The sequence below is a fragment of the Helicoverpa zea genome, chromosome 12 (assembly GCF_022581195.2).
Source record: "Helicoverpa zea isolate HzStark_Cry1AcR chromosome 12, ilHelZeax1.1, whole genome shotgun sequence".
In the NCBI taxonomy this organism is placed as follows: Eukaryota; Metazoa; Arthropoda; class Insecta; order Lepidoptera; family Noctuidae; genus Helicoverpa; species Helicoverpa zea.
The window spans coordinates 6,766,232-6,789,052 of NC_061463.1; the positions used below are offsets into that span (position 1 = coordinate 6,766,232).

The window sequence follows — 22,821 nt, forward strand, 5'->3', positions numbered from 1 at the left end:
TTATATAGCACAGTTAAAAATATTAATCATACAATCCCGTTTGTATAACCCAAAAGAAAGAATGTTGAATGCGTTTTGCTGCGCAAATGAGTTTAATAAATATCTCTATAGATCTTATCTCTTAAGAACCATGTATGATATCCTGACTTTACCTAATGCCTCCTAATGCTTCATCAACTGAACTCAAATCAACATTTTTCTAACATGACATGCAGACAGTGCAAAAGTAGGTTTTCAGCCGTACTGATCTTAAATGCACGCTGCAGGCTAAGGAGATGACCTACAATTGACTCAACGGTTGGCTATTTTTTTTAGGAAAATCTTGATTCCTATCAAAGTTTCAATCGGTTTGATACCGGCTAAATACCTTTAATGTGCGTACTACCATTATTCTGCATACTGATTCATAAAATCTATCGATCGACTAAAATTTTGCAGTGTGTGGGTACTCTAATCTATCATCTCATCGATTCGTACATATATTTATTTATATTGTTTTTGTACTACACACTTTAAACATAAAGTTAAAAAGTTAATAATGTAGAGTGAAGATTCCGGCCTTCCGGACACATATGTATGTTTTAAGGGTTTTTCACATTTTTAGAGAAAGGTTCCAGATCTCCAAAGCTTTTAAAGATGCATCTACAAAGTATGTGTATGTTCATGATTTTTGGAAACTCGTAGGCCAAATAAAAGAATTACGATGACTTGAAAAATTTCAAGTTCAGTCTAACAACCATTTAAGATAACACATCAAAACTCTAACAATAGAGAAAACGAGCATTTATAAGTGATCTGATTAATCATCCAGTTTAAATAGGCACATTGACCTCCACATAGTCGCATGCGCAACTAGTCTTAACATTTGTAACAGTGGCCACGTACACGCTGACCTCTGACGCAACGAAAGTGGCGCATCCTGAATAATGATTGTCATGTGACATGTGCGAGTGAACCAAGAAAGTCACCACATAATTGTATTTATTTTATTTTGTAAACTATTTATCTAGTTTTCATGTACCCCATAGGCTTAGTTGAACGCATTGGAACTTTAAAAAGCTGTAATTACAAGTGGGAAGGAACAATATGAGAAAAAAATATGTAAAAAAACTGGTTTCGTTTTACATGACTCCATCCTCGATGTTTATCTTGAATTCGGAGCAACGTTGCACATGATGTGTTGGCACATTGTATTGTCACGGAATTTCTTTCGTAGTGACTTTAGTATTTAAAGTCCAGGCTTTGAGCAGAAGTATCATTCACTCATTTCGTCCTCAACAAGACACACAAACCAACTAAACAAAATGTGCAAACTGGTATGTTTTAAAAAAGTTTTCATCAACGTTCTTTCTTTGAACAAAGTTGACTATAAAATTGTGAAAATAATTAATTATTAGTTATGAATCTAATTTATAATTAACCTGATCGTGACCTTATTCTATTTACAGGTGATCTTCGCTGCTCTCTTCGCCGTCGCGGCCGCCAAGCCCGGTATCCATTCCGTGGCTTACTCCGCTCCATTGGTAGCGGCCCCCGTCGCTGCAGCCTACACAGCTCCCGTAGCGGCCGCGTACACTGCTCCCGTGGCTGCCGCGTACACCGCCCCTGTAGCCGCTGCGTACACCGCCCCCGTTGCGGCCGCGTATACCGCCCCCGTAGCAGCTGCGTACACTGCCTACGCTTCACCCTATGCCGCCGCGTACACATCCTCCGTTGCCGCGTACAATGCCTACTCAGCACCTTTAGTTGCTGCTGCCTACAAAGCTCCAGTCCTACTCAAGTAAAGCGAACAATATCGGCTGAAATGTAAAAAAATGTATATATTTAATTAGCAACATGACAATTTAAATACTGAAGTTTTGCCTTTTCTCTTGTTATCCTAAAACCCTACCCAATAAGCATACCTGTCACCATGGGTCTTCAATCAAGCATATGATCATATTATCATACAAGTACTTCGGCAGTAGTAAAAAACTTTTTTACAAAAAAATTAAACCGACTTCCTAAAACACTAAAAAGCAAAAAAAAACTATTTTTAGGTGCATCGGCCTAGAAGTCGGTGTCTAATGGATGTTACTAAGTTAATTTTGCCACCGACTTCTAGGCCGATGCACCTAAAAATTGTTTTTTTTTGGTTTTTAGTGTTTTGGGAAGTCGGTTTAATTTTTTTGTAAAAAAGTTTTTTATTTACAGCTTTTCAGTGATACGAATAGTTGTCACTATCCATATAAGTGGGAAGTTCTCATCAATACAAAGAATATAAGTCCAAATACGAGGTATTTTACATATTCAGTTGTCGAGTTCCCTCGACTTTCCCTGGTCTCCATCATCAGGTCAGCTCCAAACCTTCACTGTTGCAAAGGTCTTGTCAATACAAATAATTTAAGCCCAAACACGAGGTAGTTTACATATTCAGTTGTCGAGTTCCCTCGGCCCTCTCTGGTCTCCATCATCAGGTCAGCTCCAAATCTTCGCTGTTGAATAGTGCTTTTAGGCGTACACCTGAGTGTCAAGTCAAGTTTTTACCCTATGTATGCCTACAACTTTCGAAGGTTGCCCTCGATTTCTCAAGGTTTCCATCATCAGATCCTGACCTGATGACTATGGGACCAACTGGCAGCTATTCCGAGTCGAACAAAAAAAGAATCACGTAAATCGGTCTATAAACCTCGGAGTAATCGATGTACATACATAGAAAAAAAAAAACATACCGGCCGAATTGAGAACCTCGTCCTTTTTGGGAAGTCGGTTAAAAATGCTGAGGTGTTTTGAAAAGATTTTTGCGATTTTTGAGTAATATAATTTACTAGGTACTTCCTTATAACAAATTTTCTTATCACTCTCTTTGAACCATCTTTAACTTTCAATATTTGCTGGGAAAATGTTAAGAACAAAATCCAACCACACTATTAGTTTAAAATATTTATATTTTTCTTACCAAGAAACTCAAATTAAACAATTCAATATGAAAACAAAAAACATAACTTCCTTCTTAGGATTGATAAATAAAAATGCAGTTTAACTGCCACAAATTAACAAATAATCTTCAAACATAAACACTTCAGCTGTTCAGCCTTAATAATTGAGATCAAAATCACATTATCATAAATAATCAAATATAATCACTATTAATCACATTGTTTTAAAATTATTATAAAGTAGACCAGGGACATCCTCACTGACAGGCTTATTTATATTTCTACAATAATATTTAGAAAAGGTTTCCACACACTTCCAGTTTCCTCTTTCTAATATCTCCTGTATAGGTCTATTGTCTAGCCATCCCCTGGAGGCCACTGCTGACCTTATGCTGCCTGGAGAGTAGCCATCTATCTGTGCCAATTTGAAGGCTGACCTCACCCATCCTGAGATCATGGTCTTAGAGGCAGGCTTTGTATCACCGGTGATTGATATAAAAAGGGAATTAACATTTGTAGTTTGATTGCGTCTAGTCTCTGAAATCTTGACTAACTTCTTAACGTTAGTGACTGGGCAAAGCTTAGAATCTTGGTGCTTCATGAGAAGCCAGCCTGATTGTCTATGAGAACTTGTGTCTGTTTTTGAGCCAAATTTTGGCCAGAATGTTACTGTGTCCTCAGTTTCAGCATATCCTTGATCACCAAGCTCCAAAAGTGTAAGATCATGCAACCTTCGGCCAGATGCAAGTAAAAGAATCAATGCAGTGTGTCTGCTTTGATAAAAAAGAGTATCTGGAAATTCTGAAGACTTTAACCACTCATACAATATTTTAACATCCCATACTGGTAGCTTTGCTGGGCGTGGTTTAGCTAGACTCACTGCCTTTAAAACCTGCTGAACGAAAAAATTTTTGGCCAAGTTCTCAACCCTAGGTGCACAGTAAGTTGAGACAGCAGACTTGTGCAACATTACCGTGCTGTATACAAAACCTTTCTCTAAATGTAAATTAGCTAAAAATCTGGCTAGGTCCTTGCCCTCTGGGCACTTATTATCCACTCCATGGGATTCACACCAAAGTATCCATCTTTTTAAAGGTGCACTATACGTATTAATAGTGGAGGGGCGCCAGCTACTTCTCAACAATCTTTGTTCGTCTCTGCTCCAGTCCTTTACTTGATCTCCCCACCCCCAATTTTCCAAGCCTGAAGTACTAGCTTGTCCACTGACGGTGGAGGTAGTCCCGTCGTCCTGTCCAGCAGCACCTCCCTCAGGTTCTCTATGGGAAGCGGGGGTACTCGCGCGCGTGTCTTCAGGTCGGGAAACCAAAAGCACTGGGTCCACTGTGGCGCTATCACAATGTATGTCCCTCTTGCCTTGTTCAGATGTGCCAGAACCCTGGGCATCATGCTTGGAGGTGGAAATACCCAAACTGTCTGAAAGTCCCAAGTTTGGCTGAAGGCGTCGCAGAACTCTGCGGAGCCATCCCTTGAGTCTAGACTGACATACCTTGAAACGACTGCCGTGTCTCTTGTAGCAAAGAGATCTATTTCTGGAACCCCCCATTGTCTGAACACTGCCTCCGTGGCTGGTGGCAGCAGGTGCCACTCGGGTACTGACTTTCCCCTTGACAGGCAATCTGCAATGCCGTTTAGGTTTCCTGGCAGGTGGTACGCTGTCATCGTTATGTTCAGCCGACAAGTCAACTCTAACAACTGGGTTGTTAGGTCTAACAGCTTCAAGGACCGAGTCCCGCCCTGATTCCTTATGTACGCTACTAGAGTCCGATTGTCGGTCTGAACCAAAATGTGGGCATTCTGTAACAATGCCCCCTGTGACCTTATTACCGCATAAACGGCATACATCTCTTTTAGGTTCGAGTGCCAGGCTTTTTGGTTCATGGCCCATTTGCCTGAGAGATACTTGCTGTTTAGACTTGCTCCCCAGCCCGCATCCGCTGCGTCTGTGGTCAAGAAATGCGTTACCTCTTTCTTGAGTAACGGGTTTGGACAGCCCTCTACTGCTTCCAACCACCACCGGAAGTCCTCTCGCACTCCGGAACTCAATTTTCTCTTCTGGTTTCTCCGGGAGAACTTTCTCAGGAAGAGTTGGGCCTTTCGACAGTGAAGACGGCCCTGGGGAATCGCATAGTTGGCGAAGTTTAGTTTTCCCAACACGCTTTGCAACTCTCTTAACGAGCAGTTGTCCCGCTTTAATAGCTTTATCAGGGAGGCTTTTATTCCTTCTACTTTTCTGATGGGCAAGGCGATTGTCAGGTACTGAGTATCCCAGACCAGGCCCAAGTATTCCAACCTGTGTGTTGGTTCCGTCACCGACTTCTGGTAATTCACGTGCCAACCCAAAGACTCCAAGACGGCCAACGTTTCCGCAACTTGTGCCATTAACTTGGATCTGTCCTGACAAGCTAGGAGGAAGTCGTCCAAATAGACCAAAAGACGAATGCCTCGATTCCTGAGGATCTCTGCCACCCAGTTTGAGACTGCCGCAAATACACGGGGCGCCGATGATAGGCCAAATGGCAGAGCAGTTAACTGGAGAATTTCTCCATTGTAAACAACCCTCAAAAACCGTCTGTGAGTCTCCGCGACACACAAATGGAAATAGGCTTGGTGAAGATCTATCTTCACTAGCCAGTCGTTTGCTTGAAGAAAGGTAACTATGTCTAATTGCGAAATTAGGTAAAAATGCTTTGTGGCTATGTACCTGTTCAGAGCCTTGAGGTCGAAGATGGGTCTCAATCCCCCATCCGCCTTCTTTATTAAAAACATTTTGGAGAAGAAACCGGGGTCCACTACTGTTGGCTTCTCCAGGATGCTCTGCATCTTTAAATCCTGAATCACTCTTGTCATTTCCAGGGAAACTTTGGTGGCTATACACTTTAAAAAGTTCTGACCGGGATATGTCAGGGGAGGTTTGCTTCTGAATGGCAAGCGGTAATTGGCTATAGTGTTTAAAATGAACTGGTTTGCTCCCAACTGAGTCCATCTCTCGGTGGAGAATTTTAGGCAACCTCCTCTGAATACCCGGTGAGAGTCATTCTTCTTTAGATCTGGTGGACTTATCGTTATTGGCTGTGTTAGTGGAACGTTGACGAAAGGGCCGGTTTTTATTAGAAGTATGCTTAAATTTCTTATCAAACTTTTTAGATTTATTTTTAAAATTATTTTTTCTATTTTGAAAGGGCTCACCCCGCTCTGTAACTTTCCTTTCCTTGAGGTAGGTTGGAGTATTCAGCCAGACCTGAGACCCTCCGAGGGACTGTATAATAGGCTGTAGTGCCTCTCTGCTAAATAAATGTTCAGCACTAGGAGGAACATTCCTCAATGTGTTCCTAAGGTTCGTATTTGAAATTTCTTTCAAAATCCTGTCCCGCCTAACCTCAATAGATTCAGATCGTTTTCCACAAATAATTTGCATTGTGGTCTCTGAATTTTTATAACTCGAAGACCCAGGTCCAAAAATCTCTGACATTTTGTCCACCAATGACTTGGGGTTCAAATTAGTTGGATCCGCGCTAGCCCAATCTACAATATTCTGTAAACCCGATTTCAACAATTGTCTTTGCTCTAAGACTTTGTTAGATATACCAGCTAAAAACATTTCAGTAGCAGCTAAATAATCCTTATTCTTATTAAAATGACACAACTCATCATTGACCATAAGGCCTGTAAATCCTGGGGTTGCAAGGCAACCTTGCAAAGCTTGTTTGTATCTAATGCCCTTCCAAGCCTGCGAGTCAAATTGTTGCAGCTTATTTAACTCATTAAGCCTATCCTTATCACTAGGTGGAATATTTTTCTTACTGTCTATTTCGGTGTTTAAGGCACCCAAATTTAGAGAGAGCGACTCGGGCTGTGCCGGCAAAGTAATAAATTGTTCCGCACAACTGTCCTTAGCAGCAGAAGGCTGCGAGCTCGTTATTGTACTATTTGGCGCTGCCCTACCATTATAGCAGTAACCTGACTGATATAAACTTAAGTAATTAGACAAATACGCCATTTGCGACATCAAAGTATCAACACGAGGATCGGTACGGACATGTTTAGACTTGTACTTACGGTTCCTCGCCGACGCACGAGAACGCTTATTAGGCAAGGGCGAAGCCGTGCCCTCCTCAAACTCCGAGGATGAGGAGGAACTACTTTCCAACGCCTTCGAGCTTGTCGACGACGATTGCCCTCCATCCGGAGCGGCCGCGTCTCGCTCGCGGTTCTCGCACGTATTACTCACCGAGTCCATTTTATTATTTACACTGCCGTGTTTTCTAAACTCACTTTTCCTAGGCTAAATACACTAGGAACAAATTTTTTTGCACTTGAAAAAAGTTTTTCACGCGTTTCGAATGAATCACAAGAATGCAATGGCGCCGGTTGAAAATTTGGCGGTAAAGTATGACAGATAGCCCTGTGGTGACAGAAATTGGGAGGATATTCTCGATTTGTATACAGATATGACTGATATTCTCGATATTTTCACAGAATCATAGGACTGCTTCTTCACATCATTGCTGTGTTTTCGAAGACATATAATATAGCTTTTATCTGAAGAGAAAATTATTAAAATGCCATTTTAGTAGAAATCTTTACTAATATAGTAAAGAGGAATATATTTTGTTAGTTAGTTTGTTTGTTTCCTAGTGCTCTCGCTATTTCGGAGTAACATAGGTTATATTTTACCGCGTTACATAAGTCAAAAATATATTTTAAGAGCACCTTCTACATCATAGACAATTGTTTTTAAAATGTCACCTCCAACAGTACATTTAGGTAATAGTGTTTCAGTCATAAAATGAATAGGTTTATTGACATCTTTTCAGACACAAAAGATTTTCAGAGCCGTTTATTTGCCACTGTCATTTGTTTCATGCTCATGTGGGTAGACAATAATCGAATAGCTTGTCTAAAGTGAACAACTATCGCAATGAGCTAGTCATACTCGTAGTTGTGCAAACACCCGTTTCCTATAAATATTCTAATCTAACCTAAAGAATTAGTCTTGCCAGAACTTTATCAATGACAATGGCACTGATGTTATAAATTCTGAATGAAGAGACTACTCATCTTTTGAATATGCATTTGCTATTGCTTACATGAAAATATAGAAAAATGCAAGAATAATGTTCTTGCATTTCTACTCGATTGTACAGATGGAGCTAGTTTTAAACTTCGAAGCTATTTATATTTTGAAAGCTATTTATTTATAGGTCTGTCAATTTAATTTGAGTCAAACAAAGCAAAAATAATTCCACCAGAATGAGATCTAATACTACCCTGTAAAGAACTCCTTCAAAATAATCATTGACCCGCCATTTGCATATTAACTAACCTACGTTTACTTTCAATGTTTTCCTGTAACGGAAGCAAGCCTTGACAACCCGACCTTATGTCAGCCAGCGATCACAAACATTGAAAGATCGGTTATAAAAATATAATAGTACTACCAAAATCAAGTTCAAGGTCACTCCAAGTTGGGAGTGGTATGGTGACCTTGAACGTCAACACCTGATTTAGTGGTACGTCCGCTGGCGCGAGTGTCTCGACGCTTGCGCACATAGAACGTTCTACACGCATGACGCGAGATCCTTGCGGGTAGATTACGCCGTATAGAAGCTACTGCCAATATACAGGTTGTGGTCAAGACGGTTTACGGTTTAAATATAAAAACACGCTTATTTTTTTTTTCAAGCATGGTGAAGATCTATGGAAGAAAATTCTAAGGTTCAGTTCAGTTAGGTATACCTATGCATGCATAGGTTAGTAACACTATAAAACCCAACTTGGTAAGGGACTGTGTATGGTCAATTCCTATATCAGTATCCTATACCTGGCGAAAAAAGTCCAGATGTTCTACCTATTTTTTTTTTCACATTTTTTAAAGTGAATTGTTAGGTATAAAATATCACTATTAGAATCGTAAAAGTTTCCCAAGCTTTTCACTTTTAGTTTACATGGAGATTGACATAGAATGATGCATTGACTGAGAATTCTGTTAACATTAAAATGATCAATTTACTTTTTATACCTATACATATTTCACTTTTTATTTCAAATTTTGACATGTTAGATAGAATTATTCTAGGAAAAATACAAAAAAAAAAGTTACAGATCTCTCTACAATCCGTATAAATCTTCGATTTTTTTTCTCGAGTACCAAACAAATAAACCCAAATCAACATTTTTATCTTCAAAATGACTATTTCGATATTTAAACATTAGCGTGACAGTTAAAAGCAACAGCCTGTATATCCTAATACGAAGTGCAGTCAAAAATATTCGTGTCACGCGCACGTCTGGCCAAGGTGCGCGGGCGCCGAGCCTCTGCCAATACAATGAGGCCATCTTTGACTCCTTATAAATTAACCGGGATGTCACACTCGTAGGCAGTATTCGTCTGACTTAGACAAACAATCAACATGTTCAAATTCGTAAGTATTTAATTGGATTTTTATTTTTATTGTTTAATTGTTATAGTCCCATTAGTTTTGTTGTTTAAATGCCAGTGCCTACATTTCTTCAAAATATAGACTTAATTATAATTTTAATATACCTGGCACTACCTCGTAGGGGTAGCAAGCATTACCGCCTTGCGTGAGGGTTGGATTCCCGGAAGATTGTTTGATTATTATCTCTCTATTCTATCAAAAGGAAAGTAAAGCTCAGCGTTTTTGTATTATTTTAGTTTACGAAAAACATAATTTTATCCGTTTTATTTCTGTATGATTTTAGCACAGCCTTCTTTACTTTATTTAACTATTTTACATATTAAACCTCCTTTCTTTATTTCCAGCTGATCTTCGTCGCTCTCCTGGCGTTCGCCTCAGCGAAGCCTCTGGTACTGAGCTACACTGCGCCCGTAGCGGCCACGTACACCGCACCCGTAGCGGCCGCGTACACCGCACCCGTCGCCTACTCCGCGTACAGCGTCTACTCGCCCGCCGCGTACTCCGCCTACAGCTACGCATCCCCGTACACTTACTACATATAACCGGCTACGTGATGAACAGATTTATTTATTCTAATATATTATTAAAAATGAAATATACTTAAATTAGATACAGTCATTCCAACACCAAGTTGTCGTTTTATTTTACGTTTTTGAAAACAGTGTGCAAACAGGGTCTGCTCTCTCTTTTAACGCCATTAAAATAGGCGTTACAATAGGTAGTAAAAGCTGAACCGAATCGGACACAGCAGGTATAATAAAATATAGCCTATGTGTGATCGTGTAGTATCCAAACACTGAAAGAAAACAAAAACTACAACCTCTCATAATGAAAATGAAAAAAAACTAGAGTTGTCCAGATACCTAGAACGACATGCTAATTCAAATCACCGATGCAGTTTTCAAAATGAGGTTCATTATGTTTGCCCTAATAAAGCGTCCCCTCCGACGTTTCTACTTACGTAAGCACGACATAATTTCCTCTCGCAATGGCCTCTCATTCATCCTCTCCACATGCGGAACCAGTGACCCCTGCTACTCAATAGGTCAGATCATGTAAAGGTTACTTTCTGTTTATTAATAACTAAGTTAGGGCAGAAAATTACGTTATATACAGGACGCAAGTGACCTGCTTGCGAGCTATGTTGCGTCTGTGTCGTCATAGTTAGTGAAAAGTCCTATAAATTTGTTACTAATATTTTATTGTATTTGAAATTTGTGGTAATATTGAAACATACCTAGTAAGTAGTTGTAAAGATGTAAGATTAGAGAGGGTAATGACTAATTGAGAGAGAGTAAATAAATAGCAAGAAGTAATACCTAACATAAAAGTAATGACGATAATTTACTTATAATAATTTCGTTACTTCCTATTAGTTTTACATTATGGTGTCAATGTTTATCCATTGTTGTATTTAAAATGAATCCTTTTAAGTATATTTCAGGTGAAAAACCTAAAAGTTACGTACAAGTATGATAATTTTGAGATCGTGCTGATATGTTCTCAAAAACAAAATCCAAATGACGCAAAAGATAATTTTAAAATAAGGCGTCATTGTAATGCTGTATTGTAATCAGGAATTACGCCGATTTTATTTCTGTGAACATAAAACCACAATCGATGGATGGTATGATAAAACCGTCCCTAGTCACATTGACCCAAACAACAATAACCATTTCAACTTTTACCAAAAAACCATCATGTGGAATTGTAAAATAGTAATTATTTACATTTTCTAGAACAATCTGGTTTCGTAAACAAATGTATCAAATTACCCACTAAGATGAAATAAGCAGCAAAATTACAAATTATAAACAGAAATATTCCCATTTTCCCTGAAGGTTTGTTGATTCCATTGCAGCCTATGTTGTTCCTACCTAAAAATAATTTACAACGATTAGCATTATGCGTAAATCATGTCTCCCTCAATATCTTGACCCTGATCTAGTATTAAATCTGTAATACTATCACAGAGAAACTCAACCACATATTAAGCACCTGATGCGACAACTGTACCCAGTACGACATAGTGTTAAACTGTCGTGCCCTCGACCACTTAGGAACTTTATATACAGTACTACGGCCATAAAAGCGTCCATTTACTTCATTATTAAGTATTAAAAGTCACAGTATCACAAACAATTGATATGAAGTTAATTTCATGGCATATTAAAATATTTCCTCATATGTACAGAGGCTGTAATGAATTCATCGGCTTTGTGTCTCTCGCCTAACTTACCACACAGGACAATAGCCAACAATATTAGACCGTGCATTTGTGCGTTTACACTCCTTCGCAGCAATTACATATTCTTTTGTTTTTTCTACAAACCATTCAACAAGGCCTTGGCAACACATTGAAACAGTAATTTCTTCCACACAAATATTCATTTGTTTCTATGTTTGTCTTCAAACTCGGCCAAATATATAAGGTAGGACATTTTTCATGTCAGTCAGTGCGAATTGAATAGTGTCAAACTGAACAAGCGAAATAAGTATTCACAACAAAAACTTACAAAATGTCGAAGTCAATTTTGGTGAGTAGATAAGTGTTTTAGCTTCTTTTGGATACGTTTATTTTGTGAACCTTTTTAGGACTGATGGGTTATTACCACATTACGCAATAACTGACACTTTCAGAAGTTTCCGATGGAAACATCATAATGCAATTAATATAGTGAATAGGATGGTGGCTACAATTTTTCATTTGAGTTCATGTATTTTTTCCAAAATCATATACCTATAACTGTTCCATAACTTAGATTAACAAAACCACTCAAACATAATAAACCTTCAATTACTCTTCCAGATCACAGTCCTGGCACTCGCAGCATCAGTGTGTGCTAAGCCATACGTATACAGCTACAACTATGGTACACTGCCATATACGTCACTGCCCTACTCCCGAGCAGCATACACTGCTGCAGACTTGTACAACCCTGCAGTAGCTCCACTGACTGCAGCCGCAGTCGCTCCGTTGTCTGCAGCTGCCGTCGCTCCATTGTCTGCAGCGGCGGTCGCTCCATTGCCTGCGACATACCCTGCATACTCTGCAGCTTACGGAGCCTACTCTGCACCCCTCACACTCCCAGCAATATCAGCTTATGGCTCCTCCTACAGCGTTGAAGAGTTAGCGTCCTTAATCAATCCTGCTACAGTCTACGCATCCCCTTACAACTATTTGTACAAATGATAAGCTTGAAACAAATGACTATCGACTTGTGATTTTTTTTATTGAAATGATTGTTTTATAGCGTTCCTTTGATATCGATTTGATTTTGTTATATTATTATAAGTTGAGCTTTTGATGTGTTTCTTTGTTATTTGAACCCTAATCTTGCACGTTTTCATCACATCATTGGTGACATTGTATAAGATGCAAGTACATCCTGAACACTATGGACAAAATATCTTTCTGTATTGTATCCATAAGGTCAGTCTATGCTAAAACTTACAACACAATTTATGTTAAAGTTGTTAAAAACGGGAAGGCAAATAGAACAGGAAGAAACACAATACATGAAGCGATGAAGGACTAATAACTCATATCGCAGATTCAATTGAATATTTACATACAAACTCATACATAACCAGCCTACATAAGTTCCTCATAAGGTTTAAAAGCACATTCCTGTCCAATAACTTCCATTGTTAAAACGTATGACATATAAAATTACGAGCATTTAATTGAAAACAATTTTAAATTCTTTATAATAGAAGTAATTGGTGATTGACTTTCAATAGAGTCGTCAAGCATTCAACAAGTGATCTGATACCGCAAATGCCTCGTAACTTAATTTTAATGTATTGTGCTCTGACGCGTGTAAGTAACTTATAATAATAACTTAGATACTTACAGAGTTGATAGTACCCTCATATAATGGACAATGGACATTTTTATATCATCCAGCTGCCTTAGCTAGCGACTTAAGTGTTGTTCTTGAATGCCTGCCAAAATGTTATTTAGTGCAATTTGAAGAAATACTTATGTGGAAGCCCCTATCTCTGGATTTTAATTCAGCAAATGATTATAAGCTCTCAACATAATAAATTGTACTGAAACATAACAGCCGAATAAACTGTTTGGTTCGCTCTTCCTTATGTACGATCTTTTGTTATCACTTAGATATACATATTTTGATTGATTGTTGATATTATTTTGAAAATAATGGGCGGTTTCCATAAAAGGCGTGCAAGGGCGAGGGAGATTTTGCGTTGTCACATCTCCCCAGGTTATTTTGTTCTCCATGTGCTTGGCTAATAACGAATGTTTTGGACATAAAACACACCTAGGTTGGTACATACAGCTCTTTATAGTTAGTAGGGCAGTGGCAACAACTGGTCTAGTGAGTTGGTAGATGCGTAGCTCAGAGATAACTCCCGCCAAGGACAAGCCGGCGTGGTCGGTGCCATGCACTGCACTTAACGCACATAATTATTCATTATTCATACAAAACAACTATGTACCGCTTTTGAATTAATTTATGGAAGTGCTATAGAGTTCTTGTTTATAATCTGAGTGCAGTTTGAATGTATGATCTATATAATTAACGCTGATATTATGATTGATAGTTTCATATTCATACAATTTTATAGTCGTACCATACAACATCAGCATCTATCACACCATAAGCTTATTCTCACAAAAATAATTATGGCTTTGTATAGATAGAACAAAAGCTTTTGTATATAAATGTTTTTCAACTTTGGACTCATAAGAATTAAGCACTTCTAACAAAGCATAGAAAACTTTCGGTATGGAACAGTGTATCTTCCACCCTATTAACTCACTGCCCAGCTCGGGAATGTGGCTTATCCTTCATTGATCCCATGATAACGATAGTCCCTGCTTATTTACTTAATTTGATATCTACTATATGATACAATAATAAATTAGATCACCTAAGCATCGATCTATTATTGACTACATAGCGTCAACATTTTCTTCAAACGATATATGCCATAAATTACAATTAACCAGTTAACAGCTGACATTCAGACAACCGTAGCAATAAATTCGCATACAAACGAGTAGGTACTCATTCCTAGAACCTACCTAATTACCGGACGAGAAACAATTCCATTGACCTTTGAGAAAAAACTGAATGCAGCTACACCGTGCGACGAATATAAAATATCTCATTCTGTAAATTCGTTCTAAAATTAACACCCTCACATAAAGTCGTCCTGGGAAGGTCAATGCTATTGCAATTGCAGGTTGCATAGTACAAGAGTATAAAAATGGAATCGGCCCTCCGTAGGGCATCATTCACCCCTGTGAACGAGACACACCCAGCAACATGTACAAACTGGTAAGCAAATACTTATTTTATTTAAATACTCGTACTTTGTTTAAGAATTCTAAAAGCAGATAATAAAGAAATGTGGAATACCATTCCAGTGCAATTAAAAGTGTAGGACGTAACAATGAAAATTACGATTCAAAATGGAACGGATTATGACTTTATAATGTAAACTTTACTGAACATATTTGTCTAAACCTTAAGGAAAGAGCCACGTAAAAAAATATTTTATATTGCATATTAATGTCGAATATAGATATGTTATGAGCCATGTACGAGACAATAAGTAGGTACAAACAATAAATTCTTAATTCAAGTAACTTCTTAAAGACGCACAGGTTTGAAACTTTCAGAAAATTCTATCAAATCAGCTTTCTTTAATTAGAAATTAATGTTATAAACCCTGGAATATAAACACATAGAAAAGCAAGCTTTTGAAAAATGTTAGTACCTAAGTGTCATTTCAATAGATGCAGATACTGTACGCATATAAGTAATGTCCCTATCTTACACGGCTAACATTTGAATCACATCAATATTTAGACTAGTGTAATAAATATTTTTGTACTTATATGATGGCGACTTCACGTTAGTAATTCAGAAAATATCCTTTGTGACTGGTTGGGGGTATAGACAATGTCAATATTGTCCTTAAAGATCGTACAAGCTATCTCTCAAAACTTAATTTCACACTCTTACCTAATAATTGGAAACTGCTACAAGCGTTTGTGTGAAAATTATGTCTTATGGTTTCTGTGTAGGTTCTACCATAGAATTTAATATGTAGCTATACCAAGTTTGTTAAGTTAGGAATTAGTATCAGAAACTTAAAATCCATCGGTGCTACAATTTGGCACCAATTGAACTTATAACTTCATATAATTTAAGTAAATAAACTATTAACGTATATTTCCAGTTATCTTTCCTCGTGATCCTGGCGGTTGCGTTCGCTGCGCCCGCGCCAGAGCCCGGGGCGGCCATCTTGACTCCTGCCGTGTACCGAGCCCCACTGACGTACGCCCCAGCGCTGGGCTATGCGGCCCTCCCCGCCGCGGGTTTGCCTCTCCAATACAGCGCCCCATACCTCGCCTCTTACCCCGCAGCACCCATCGCCTACAGCAAGTACTACTAGGCATGACGAGTAAGGAGGTTCAAGTATTGGCAGTGATCCGTTTGGTACCTAAGTAATGCGCAATAAAATCGTTCCGCCTACTACCTATTTTGTTTTTTATTAGTGATCATTACCAGAATTCTTTGCCTACATAAGGTAGGTAGATAAAGATTCTTTCTAGTTTTAATATGTATGATACCTAGATCAATTAGATTAAACCTATTTGTTTGCCTATCTAAGTGCTTTCAAACCCTCATAACTCTTTAAAATGTGATCTTCAGAGTGCCATATTAATTCGAAGGCTTGCTTTTTGAGGAATCTTTATTTTGGCTAGTTATATGATGAAGTATTACGCAAGAACACATAATGGAGTGTGTTCTTATTGAGATTGGCGTTCGAAGGGATGACAGTGGCAGGCACAAATACCTGCCGCTGACATTGAGCTCACGTAACCCCTGCAGTCTCAATTGTATTATCATATTGAACCAAATATTCGTACATAATATTTAATATCAACTCTATAATAGACTGAAGTAGCAACTTTTGTAACTGTATATAATGAAAGGAACTTTTTCCGATACTTTGTGGTTTTGATGTAAACAACAATCTAATAATAGAATTATCGATATTGTTGTGAATACCGAGTATTTTATTTATATATGGGCCATTCGATGAATTTTGAAGTAGGTAGATATTAAAGTGAAACTGTATCAACACTCTGTATCCTGGGCACCAATGTTAATAATTCTACTAGAAAAAACTTTGAGAAGTAACTAAGACACTTATTTGAATTGAAAATGTCACACGACACAAAACCTATAATAAAAATCAAAATGCTTAAGCCGTCTCACATACGAAATAGGCTCAATAAAAAAACGAATAAATTGGTTATCGCATCAATTTGACAGCTGTCAAAAATACAGAGCTTCCGCGCATGTGAGCGTGTATACGTGGGCAGCATGCAAGCGACATTCAATGAAACAAAAACAGTTTGCCATAAAAACTTATATTAAAACATGATCAAACATTTGGTCGGTGTCATTGAGCAAGTAGGTGAATCTGGTGAATCGGGTGTTTAGCGGACGTAGTATGCTGCTCCGTAGGGGTAGGCAGCGGCGGCGTAGGGAGCAGAGTAGGCGACGGGGGCGTAAGCAGAGTAGGCGTAGGGATACGCAGCAGCTCCGGCGGCGTAGGTCACCACTTGGGGCTCAGGCTTGGGGTTGGCGAAAGCCACGGCCAACACGGCGAAGAGGGCGAACTGCAAAAAAAAATTACCATCATTAAACTGAATAAATAAAAATATGAGGATGTCCTATTGGAATTACGAAATATCAAGCAAACTATAAGTAGTTTGAGATAATGCTTTTTTTTACTGAATGCAGGGACTTAATTCACATTTTCAAAACAAAAACATGATTGTTAAATAGAATCAAATACAATCACCTGAATTGAGAACCTCCTAACCTTTTTGGGAAGTTGGTTTAAAATAGCTGATATTTAATACAAATATTCTGTAAAAAATTGACCGAGAATGCTTTCCAAACTCAATTAAACTAGTAGGGATCGCCAGATACTAAAATGCATTTTGTTTTTTTAGTGCGATAATATAAAACTATCTGATGAAATTGCCAAGGGTCCCTGAAAGTGGGCGACATTGGCGAGTAAATGACCCTTACCCCTTGTTACGCTTATGTTATATCTCGCTAACAAGATAAACGACACTAAAATATTTACCCGAATTGTGTTTCCTAATAACTCGGCCGACCTTTTATAAGTTTATTTGAAGATAAAAATGGCAACGTGGGAAAATTGCCATCTTGAAAGCCATGAGCTTAATGGGGACAGAAGAAGCTATAAATGTTGCATATTATTTTATTCTGAATAGATTCAAAAATAATTGTGTCATTATAAAATATATCTTGGCTAATCGCAATAAATGCATTTTGGGAACATTTTTGTATCTACCTATTAATCAGATTAAGGAGTCCTAGTAAAAGTTTCAGTAGAAAAAAAACTAATTTTGCTTGAACTAAAACCTAAATTCAGCGGGTATGTTTGCCATCATTGAACCATTGAGGCAGTCGACAATATTTTTTTCAGGTATCAAACAAAAAACCTAGCTCCTCAAAGTCTACATGCGAAAATCAGTCTTAAATTAAAATACAATTAATAATTATATTAGTCAACTCACCAGTCTGAAGAACATGGTTGTAGAGTTACTTGGGATTGTTGTCACAAGTGATACTGCTTGCCAATCCGTCCCGGCTTATATACAGACCTGACCGACCACGCCTTGATTACTTGTCGTCAGATAAAAAGTGTCCTTGATCTTCAGTGTAATGTATGAAGCTAGTATCTGCCCCATATACTGATATACATCGGGTATCAACATCCGCGTTAGGCGGCAACCATCTCTGTCAGTCCTGTTCCTAAGGCATATACCTACATTGTTGTTGTCACCTTATCTGTTATTAATAATCATAAACACTGTAGGTATGGGTATGAGCTTGAACTTGCTAATCGATTCAATTTACAAGAGTCATTTAAAACAATCCGCATTTGTATTTTAATTTCTAATCTAATTGGATTATGCGGTCTGTTAGATGTTGCTATGAGATATTTATTTTTTATCCTTTATCCCAACTGCCTGAAATGTTTATTTACATGTACAATTACTTTTGTTTTTTTGTGATTGTCAGGAGTTTTTATTTCATACTAGCTTTTGCCCGCGGCTTCGCTCCCGTCAACTGACTTCTCTACTTTACCCTATTTTTTTTTTTCATAAGAACCTTCTCCTGACAATAACAAACACAACAAAAAAAGAATTAGCCAAATTGGTCCAGGCGTTGTTGAGTTATGCGCTTACCAACACATTTTGCGATTCATTTTTATATTATAGATATACCTATTAAAGGTCCTTACGCATCTTCAATACCTAGGTTCACGGATTCAAGGAGTGGATCTTTGACATTCTTTCAGTGTTGTATCTGGGGTACAATTTAAAATCTTAAATAAAAGACTATTATAATCATAACATAATTAAGTAATATATTGCATGAAATTAACATAAAAGGTACATCACATATTTAGGCGTAGACATTGGAGGCATTATATTATGTTCAGTAGTAACCGTAGCCGTAGCTGAAGGGGGAGACTCCGTAGTTGTTGTAGGAGCTGTAGCCTACGGGGTTGGAGTAGCCGGAGTACCCGTAGTAGCCGGGGTAGGAGGACGCGTAGCCCCCGTAGCTACCGTAGCTACCGTAGGGGGAGTACAGTTGTGGCCTAGCCAGCGCCAGGGCTAGCACGGCGAATAAGATCATCTGGGAAGAAAAATCATTTTCATTAACACATTTTTGCAAAATGCAGTGCCTACCAGCTGATTTTCGCGGACCCATTCTCATCCCAAGGAAAATACTTTACATAGCGCAATTAATAGTATCAGCAAGTAATTTTATCTAAATTGATACTTCATGATGTTCTAACTCTGTGTATTACTAATATGTGTGTCAGTGTGGACGTTGAAAATGAAGGAACTTCTCTGGTCGTACTGCTTTAAATAAATCATTAAATTTTGGACTTCTCTATACTTATTGTGACCAACTTCTAATGAAGCTTTCAAATTTTCGTTCACACCTTGGGGCACTATGTTTGTTCAGTAAATAAAACATTACTATACAATAAAGTTCCAAAATTAATTAGCCGTGTTAACTTTACTGGGGTCAACGACCCAGTATATCAAGAGCCAGGTGGTCATAATGGCAGTGGGATAGCCTGCGAAATAAAGTGGCTTTTAATCGACAAAGTTGGCCAAAACCGAGCGCCCTGTATTATTTACAATGAGCTAAAGCCCCACTCTCATAAACACACTTCTATAGGCAGACGTAATAAGTATGCGTTTAAGCTAGAGTAATATTTTCAGCTAATGTAAGCGCTAAGCCGATAGCGTCCTGTTTAGAACATAAAAAATAGGTTCGAGAGAATTTATCAGATAGGGCATGGTATGTCACACATTTATTAGTATGTACTGTACAACTTTTGAAGGAAAATCCTCTTAACGAAGTATTTTAAAGAAAACCTACTCTTGCACAGAAGTTCGTACTTAGTGTGATTTTATTAACATTACTACTTGTTATAAAGAAGGCTTATAAGGCAGATTTACGTACGTACGTAACAATATGGATGATAACAAATCCTAGATTAATGAAGTGACATTATAAGATGGTACATTTTATATAACATCCAATAAATTGAACAAAATGTGATACCCCGGACATGTAACGTAAACATCAAAGCTTGACTTGTTTTTGTCGTAAGCATAATCATAACATTGTTACATAACAATGATTAACACCTTATCACGGGGGCGGATGCGTATCTATTTATAGTCTCAATATGATTTATGTGAAAGATAAACAAAAAATATTACAAGGATCGTTAATAAATCTCAATCACATAGGGAATGATGTCGATTGTTCCAATTTAAGTCCTTCCTATTATCTTACTTGTCCAAACAAAACTGGGAACCTAACATTCAATAATAACTTAAGGCCTGATAAGTCTACAACTACTTAAAAGTCTACTCACCAGTTTGGCAAACATTTTTTTGTAAGTTTTATTTTATTTATTATTTAAAGGGGATAGTCCAGAGAGCTCCCGGTACACTGTCTTACTTAAACACTCGTACTGTTTTTATTTCAACCTCCCTGGACATTTTATAGTGTCAATTGTCCTTGGACACTCAAACAATAACGGAAAACCTATACTTACAAACGATTCTGTTGGGAATCAATGTAAATTATCAGCACAGACAAAGCGTAGTGAGGACGCGCTCTACATCACCAAGTAGGCCGCCTTTGTTTATACGAAACTACACCACGAATTTTAAAAGAATAAATTACTTTTATTACTTTTAGAGCATACTGGCCAGACGCAATTTAAAACCCCATAAAGATTTGCCTATTCCTCAATGTCTAATACATACTCGTATACAAACTTTGCGTTTGCCATACATCAAGCATTCAAAGCTACGGATTAAGAATATGGTTGCCTTACAAGGCGAGTCAGGATGTAGATTTTCAAAAGAACTAGAAGATCATCGACCTCAGCGATCGCCCTGGCTCTGCGATGACAGTTTTTCATCCTGACAAAATCGATCATTGTTTAAAGATCAAGGCTAATATTTTGTTATATAAGCTTCGCATTATTAGAGCTTTGTATGATTCAGTAAGCTGCATCGCTCTATCAACATGTTCGCTAAAATCGTAAGTATTCTGCTTTAGTACCCTATCATCACATCATTTTCACAAAAAAAATATCCATGTATATTTTACCCTTTAATGTATTAGTCCCATATTATCAGGAATAGACCTATTAACAAAGACCGGGAACAAACCTAGCCCTGAAACCTAAACCCAAACTGTAAAGCTAGGAATCAAGACCAAAAGTACTGGCAACCCGGTTACAATATACGTAGCTGTCCCCAAAACCATTAATGACGTCATCTAAGGTACCGATTTTAAATAGAACAAAATTTTTTACGTTGCCTGAAATGGGGACAGAACTTTTTTGTCTAAAACAATTAAACTTATAACGGGCTGAAACTTAGCTGCTTCTAAAGGTCGGGAGACGCCTCGATATGATGTCACGATATTAAAGATGATCTTTTGTAAATGTAGACCTTAATTCGAGGGTTAAGTTTTGATCGATGAAAGTAGGTAAAGCTTTTTGAACTCTAGTGGTCATATGACTCATGTAAATCTGTGTGTAATATACATATCTGTATGTATTATCATTTGTTTTAAAGTTTTAATTTCGTTTGTTTATAAACCTGCTTCACCTTTTTACACATTTAAAGTAATAATTTTCCATTAACATCTTTGCTAATCCTTCACAATTTATTTACAGTTCGCTCTCTTCGCTCTGTTGGCGGTGGCCTTCGCTGCGCCCAGCCCCAACCCCAAGCCCCAGGTGCTGGCCTACTCCGCTGGACTTGACTACGGCTACATCCCTTCTGCTGGCGTGGTTCCCTCAGTGTACTCAGCTTACTCCCCCGTCGCCTACTCCGCATACCCGGCTGCCCCTACTGTCTACGTTCGGTGAAGACTGACCTGTATACTACAAGCTTCAGACCACTATTCAATTCAAACATGAATCCAACCGATTGTAATGCAATAATTTCAAGCAAATAAAATTATATCAAACAAGTACTCGTTTGACTTACTAACCTTCGTAAGACCATGATGTGGAAGACACATGGAAAGTCTATTGACTTTTACACACGAGTGGCAGTTAACGTTAGTTCATAATTTATGTGCATAGTCTTGTTAGATAGTCACTTGTCTTACCTCTACCTATATGCGCAGCTGTATACTTCATAACTTCATTAATGTGGTTATGAAATATACTAAAATGATAAAGCTAGATATGGTTTGACTACTCGAAATGGTTTTGAAAATACAAGTATGCTACAAGATTATTTTTCGAACTGACACTAAATCTTGCTCTCACGAAAGCCTAAAAAACTGTGGCCCAGAAATAAATATACATAAGTATTTGCTTATGTCCGACACTAAATATTACGTGAAAAGAACCTATTCGTCATATAAATAGTCAGTATAACTGAAATCTGGGACAACGCTTGTACAAAGAATACAATTACCATATCATCAGAGTCTGAACTCGTTAATACTGATTTTATTTACATTCGAACACTTTCGCTGTTGTTGCCTAGACGACAGGAATTTAAGTGTCCTTTAATTACTAGTACTACTCGACCAGTATATCTTGACACTCAATGGAGGTTTTGTTCACAAAGGCCGCATTGAACAGTTCGTCAATACTTCTACTTCATCTTTTGCTTTTTATATTATGGATCACCTTATACTGGGCATGTTGACAGCAGTTGTATTATGTCTTACCACCTGATATTAATATTGTGCATATACAATACCATTTTTACATAACAAATATGCAATGTAAGCTTTATGCAACAAAGTATAATGGTAATTGCAGCCGTTTATGTAGTTATT

The 22,821-nt window shown here is 37.9% G+C and overlaps 2 protein-coding genes and 3 long non-coding RNA genes across 5 annotated transcripts; 3 read left to right on the plus strand and 2 right to left on the minus strand.

Annotated features, from left to right (window-relative positions):
- Positions 1-1,255: 1,255 nt before the first annotated feature.
- On the plus strand, positions 1,256-1,856 carry LOC124635274 (vitelline membrane protein Vm26Ab). Its single transcript, XM_047171140.1, has 2 exons — positions 1,256-1,316; positions 1,449-1,856. The coding sequence occupies exons 1-2, from the start codon at positions 1,305-1,307 to the stop codon at positions 1,782-1,784; spliced, it is 348 nt and encodes a 115-aa protein (XP_047027096.1). The 5' UTR covers positions 1,256-1,304; the 3' UTR covers positions 1,785-1,856.
- A 9,902-nt stretch (positions 1,857-11,758) lies between these two features.
- On the plus strand, positions 11,759-15,897 carry LOC124635303. Its single transcript, XM_047171171.1, has 3 exons — positions 11,759-11,916; positions 12,189-14,691; positions 15,599-15,897. The coding sequence occupies exons 1-2, from the start codon at positions 11,899-11,901 to the stop codon at positions 12,570-12,572; spliced, it is 402 nt and encodes a 133-aa protein (XP_047027127.1). The 5' UTR covers positions 11,759-11,898; the 3' UTR covers positions 12,573-14,691; positions 15,599-15,897.
- An 886-nt stretch (positions 15,898-16,783) lies between these two features.
- On the minus strand, positions 16,784-18,395 carry LOC124635304. Its single transcript, XR_006984993.1, has 2 exons — positions 17,985-18,395; positions 16,784-17,051 (listed from the first exon to the last, which is right to left on the minus strand). It is a non-coding gene; the product is annotated as an uncharacterized LOC124635304 (long non-coding RNA).
- Positions 18,396-18,818: 423 nt separating this feature from the next.
- LOC124635396 lies at positions 18,819-21,015 on the minus strand. Its single transcript, XR_006984996.1, has 2 exons — positions 20,378-21,015; positions 18,819-19,113 (listed from the first exon to the last, which is right to left on the minus strand). It is a non-coding gene; the product is annotated as an uncharacterized LOC124635396 (long non-coding RNA).
- Positions 20,688-21,996, plus strand: LOC124635398. The gene is made up of 2 exons (XR_006984997.1): positions 20,688-21,054; positions 21,698-21,996. It is a non-coding gene; the product is annotated as an uncharacterized LOC124635398 (long non-coding RNA).
- Positions 21,997-22,821: the final 825 nt, after the last annotated feature.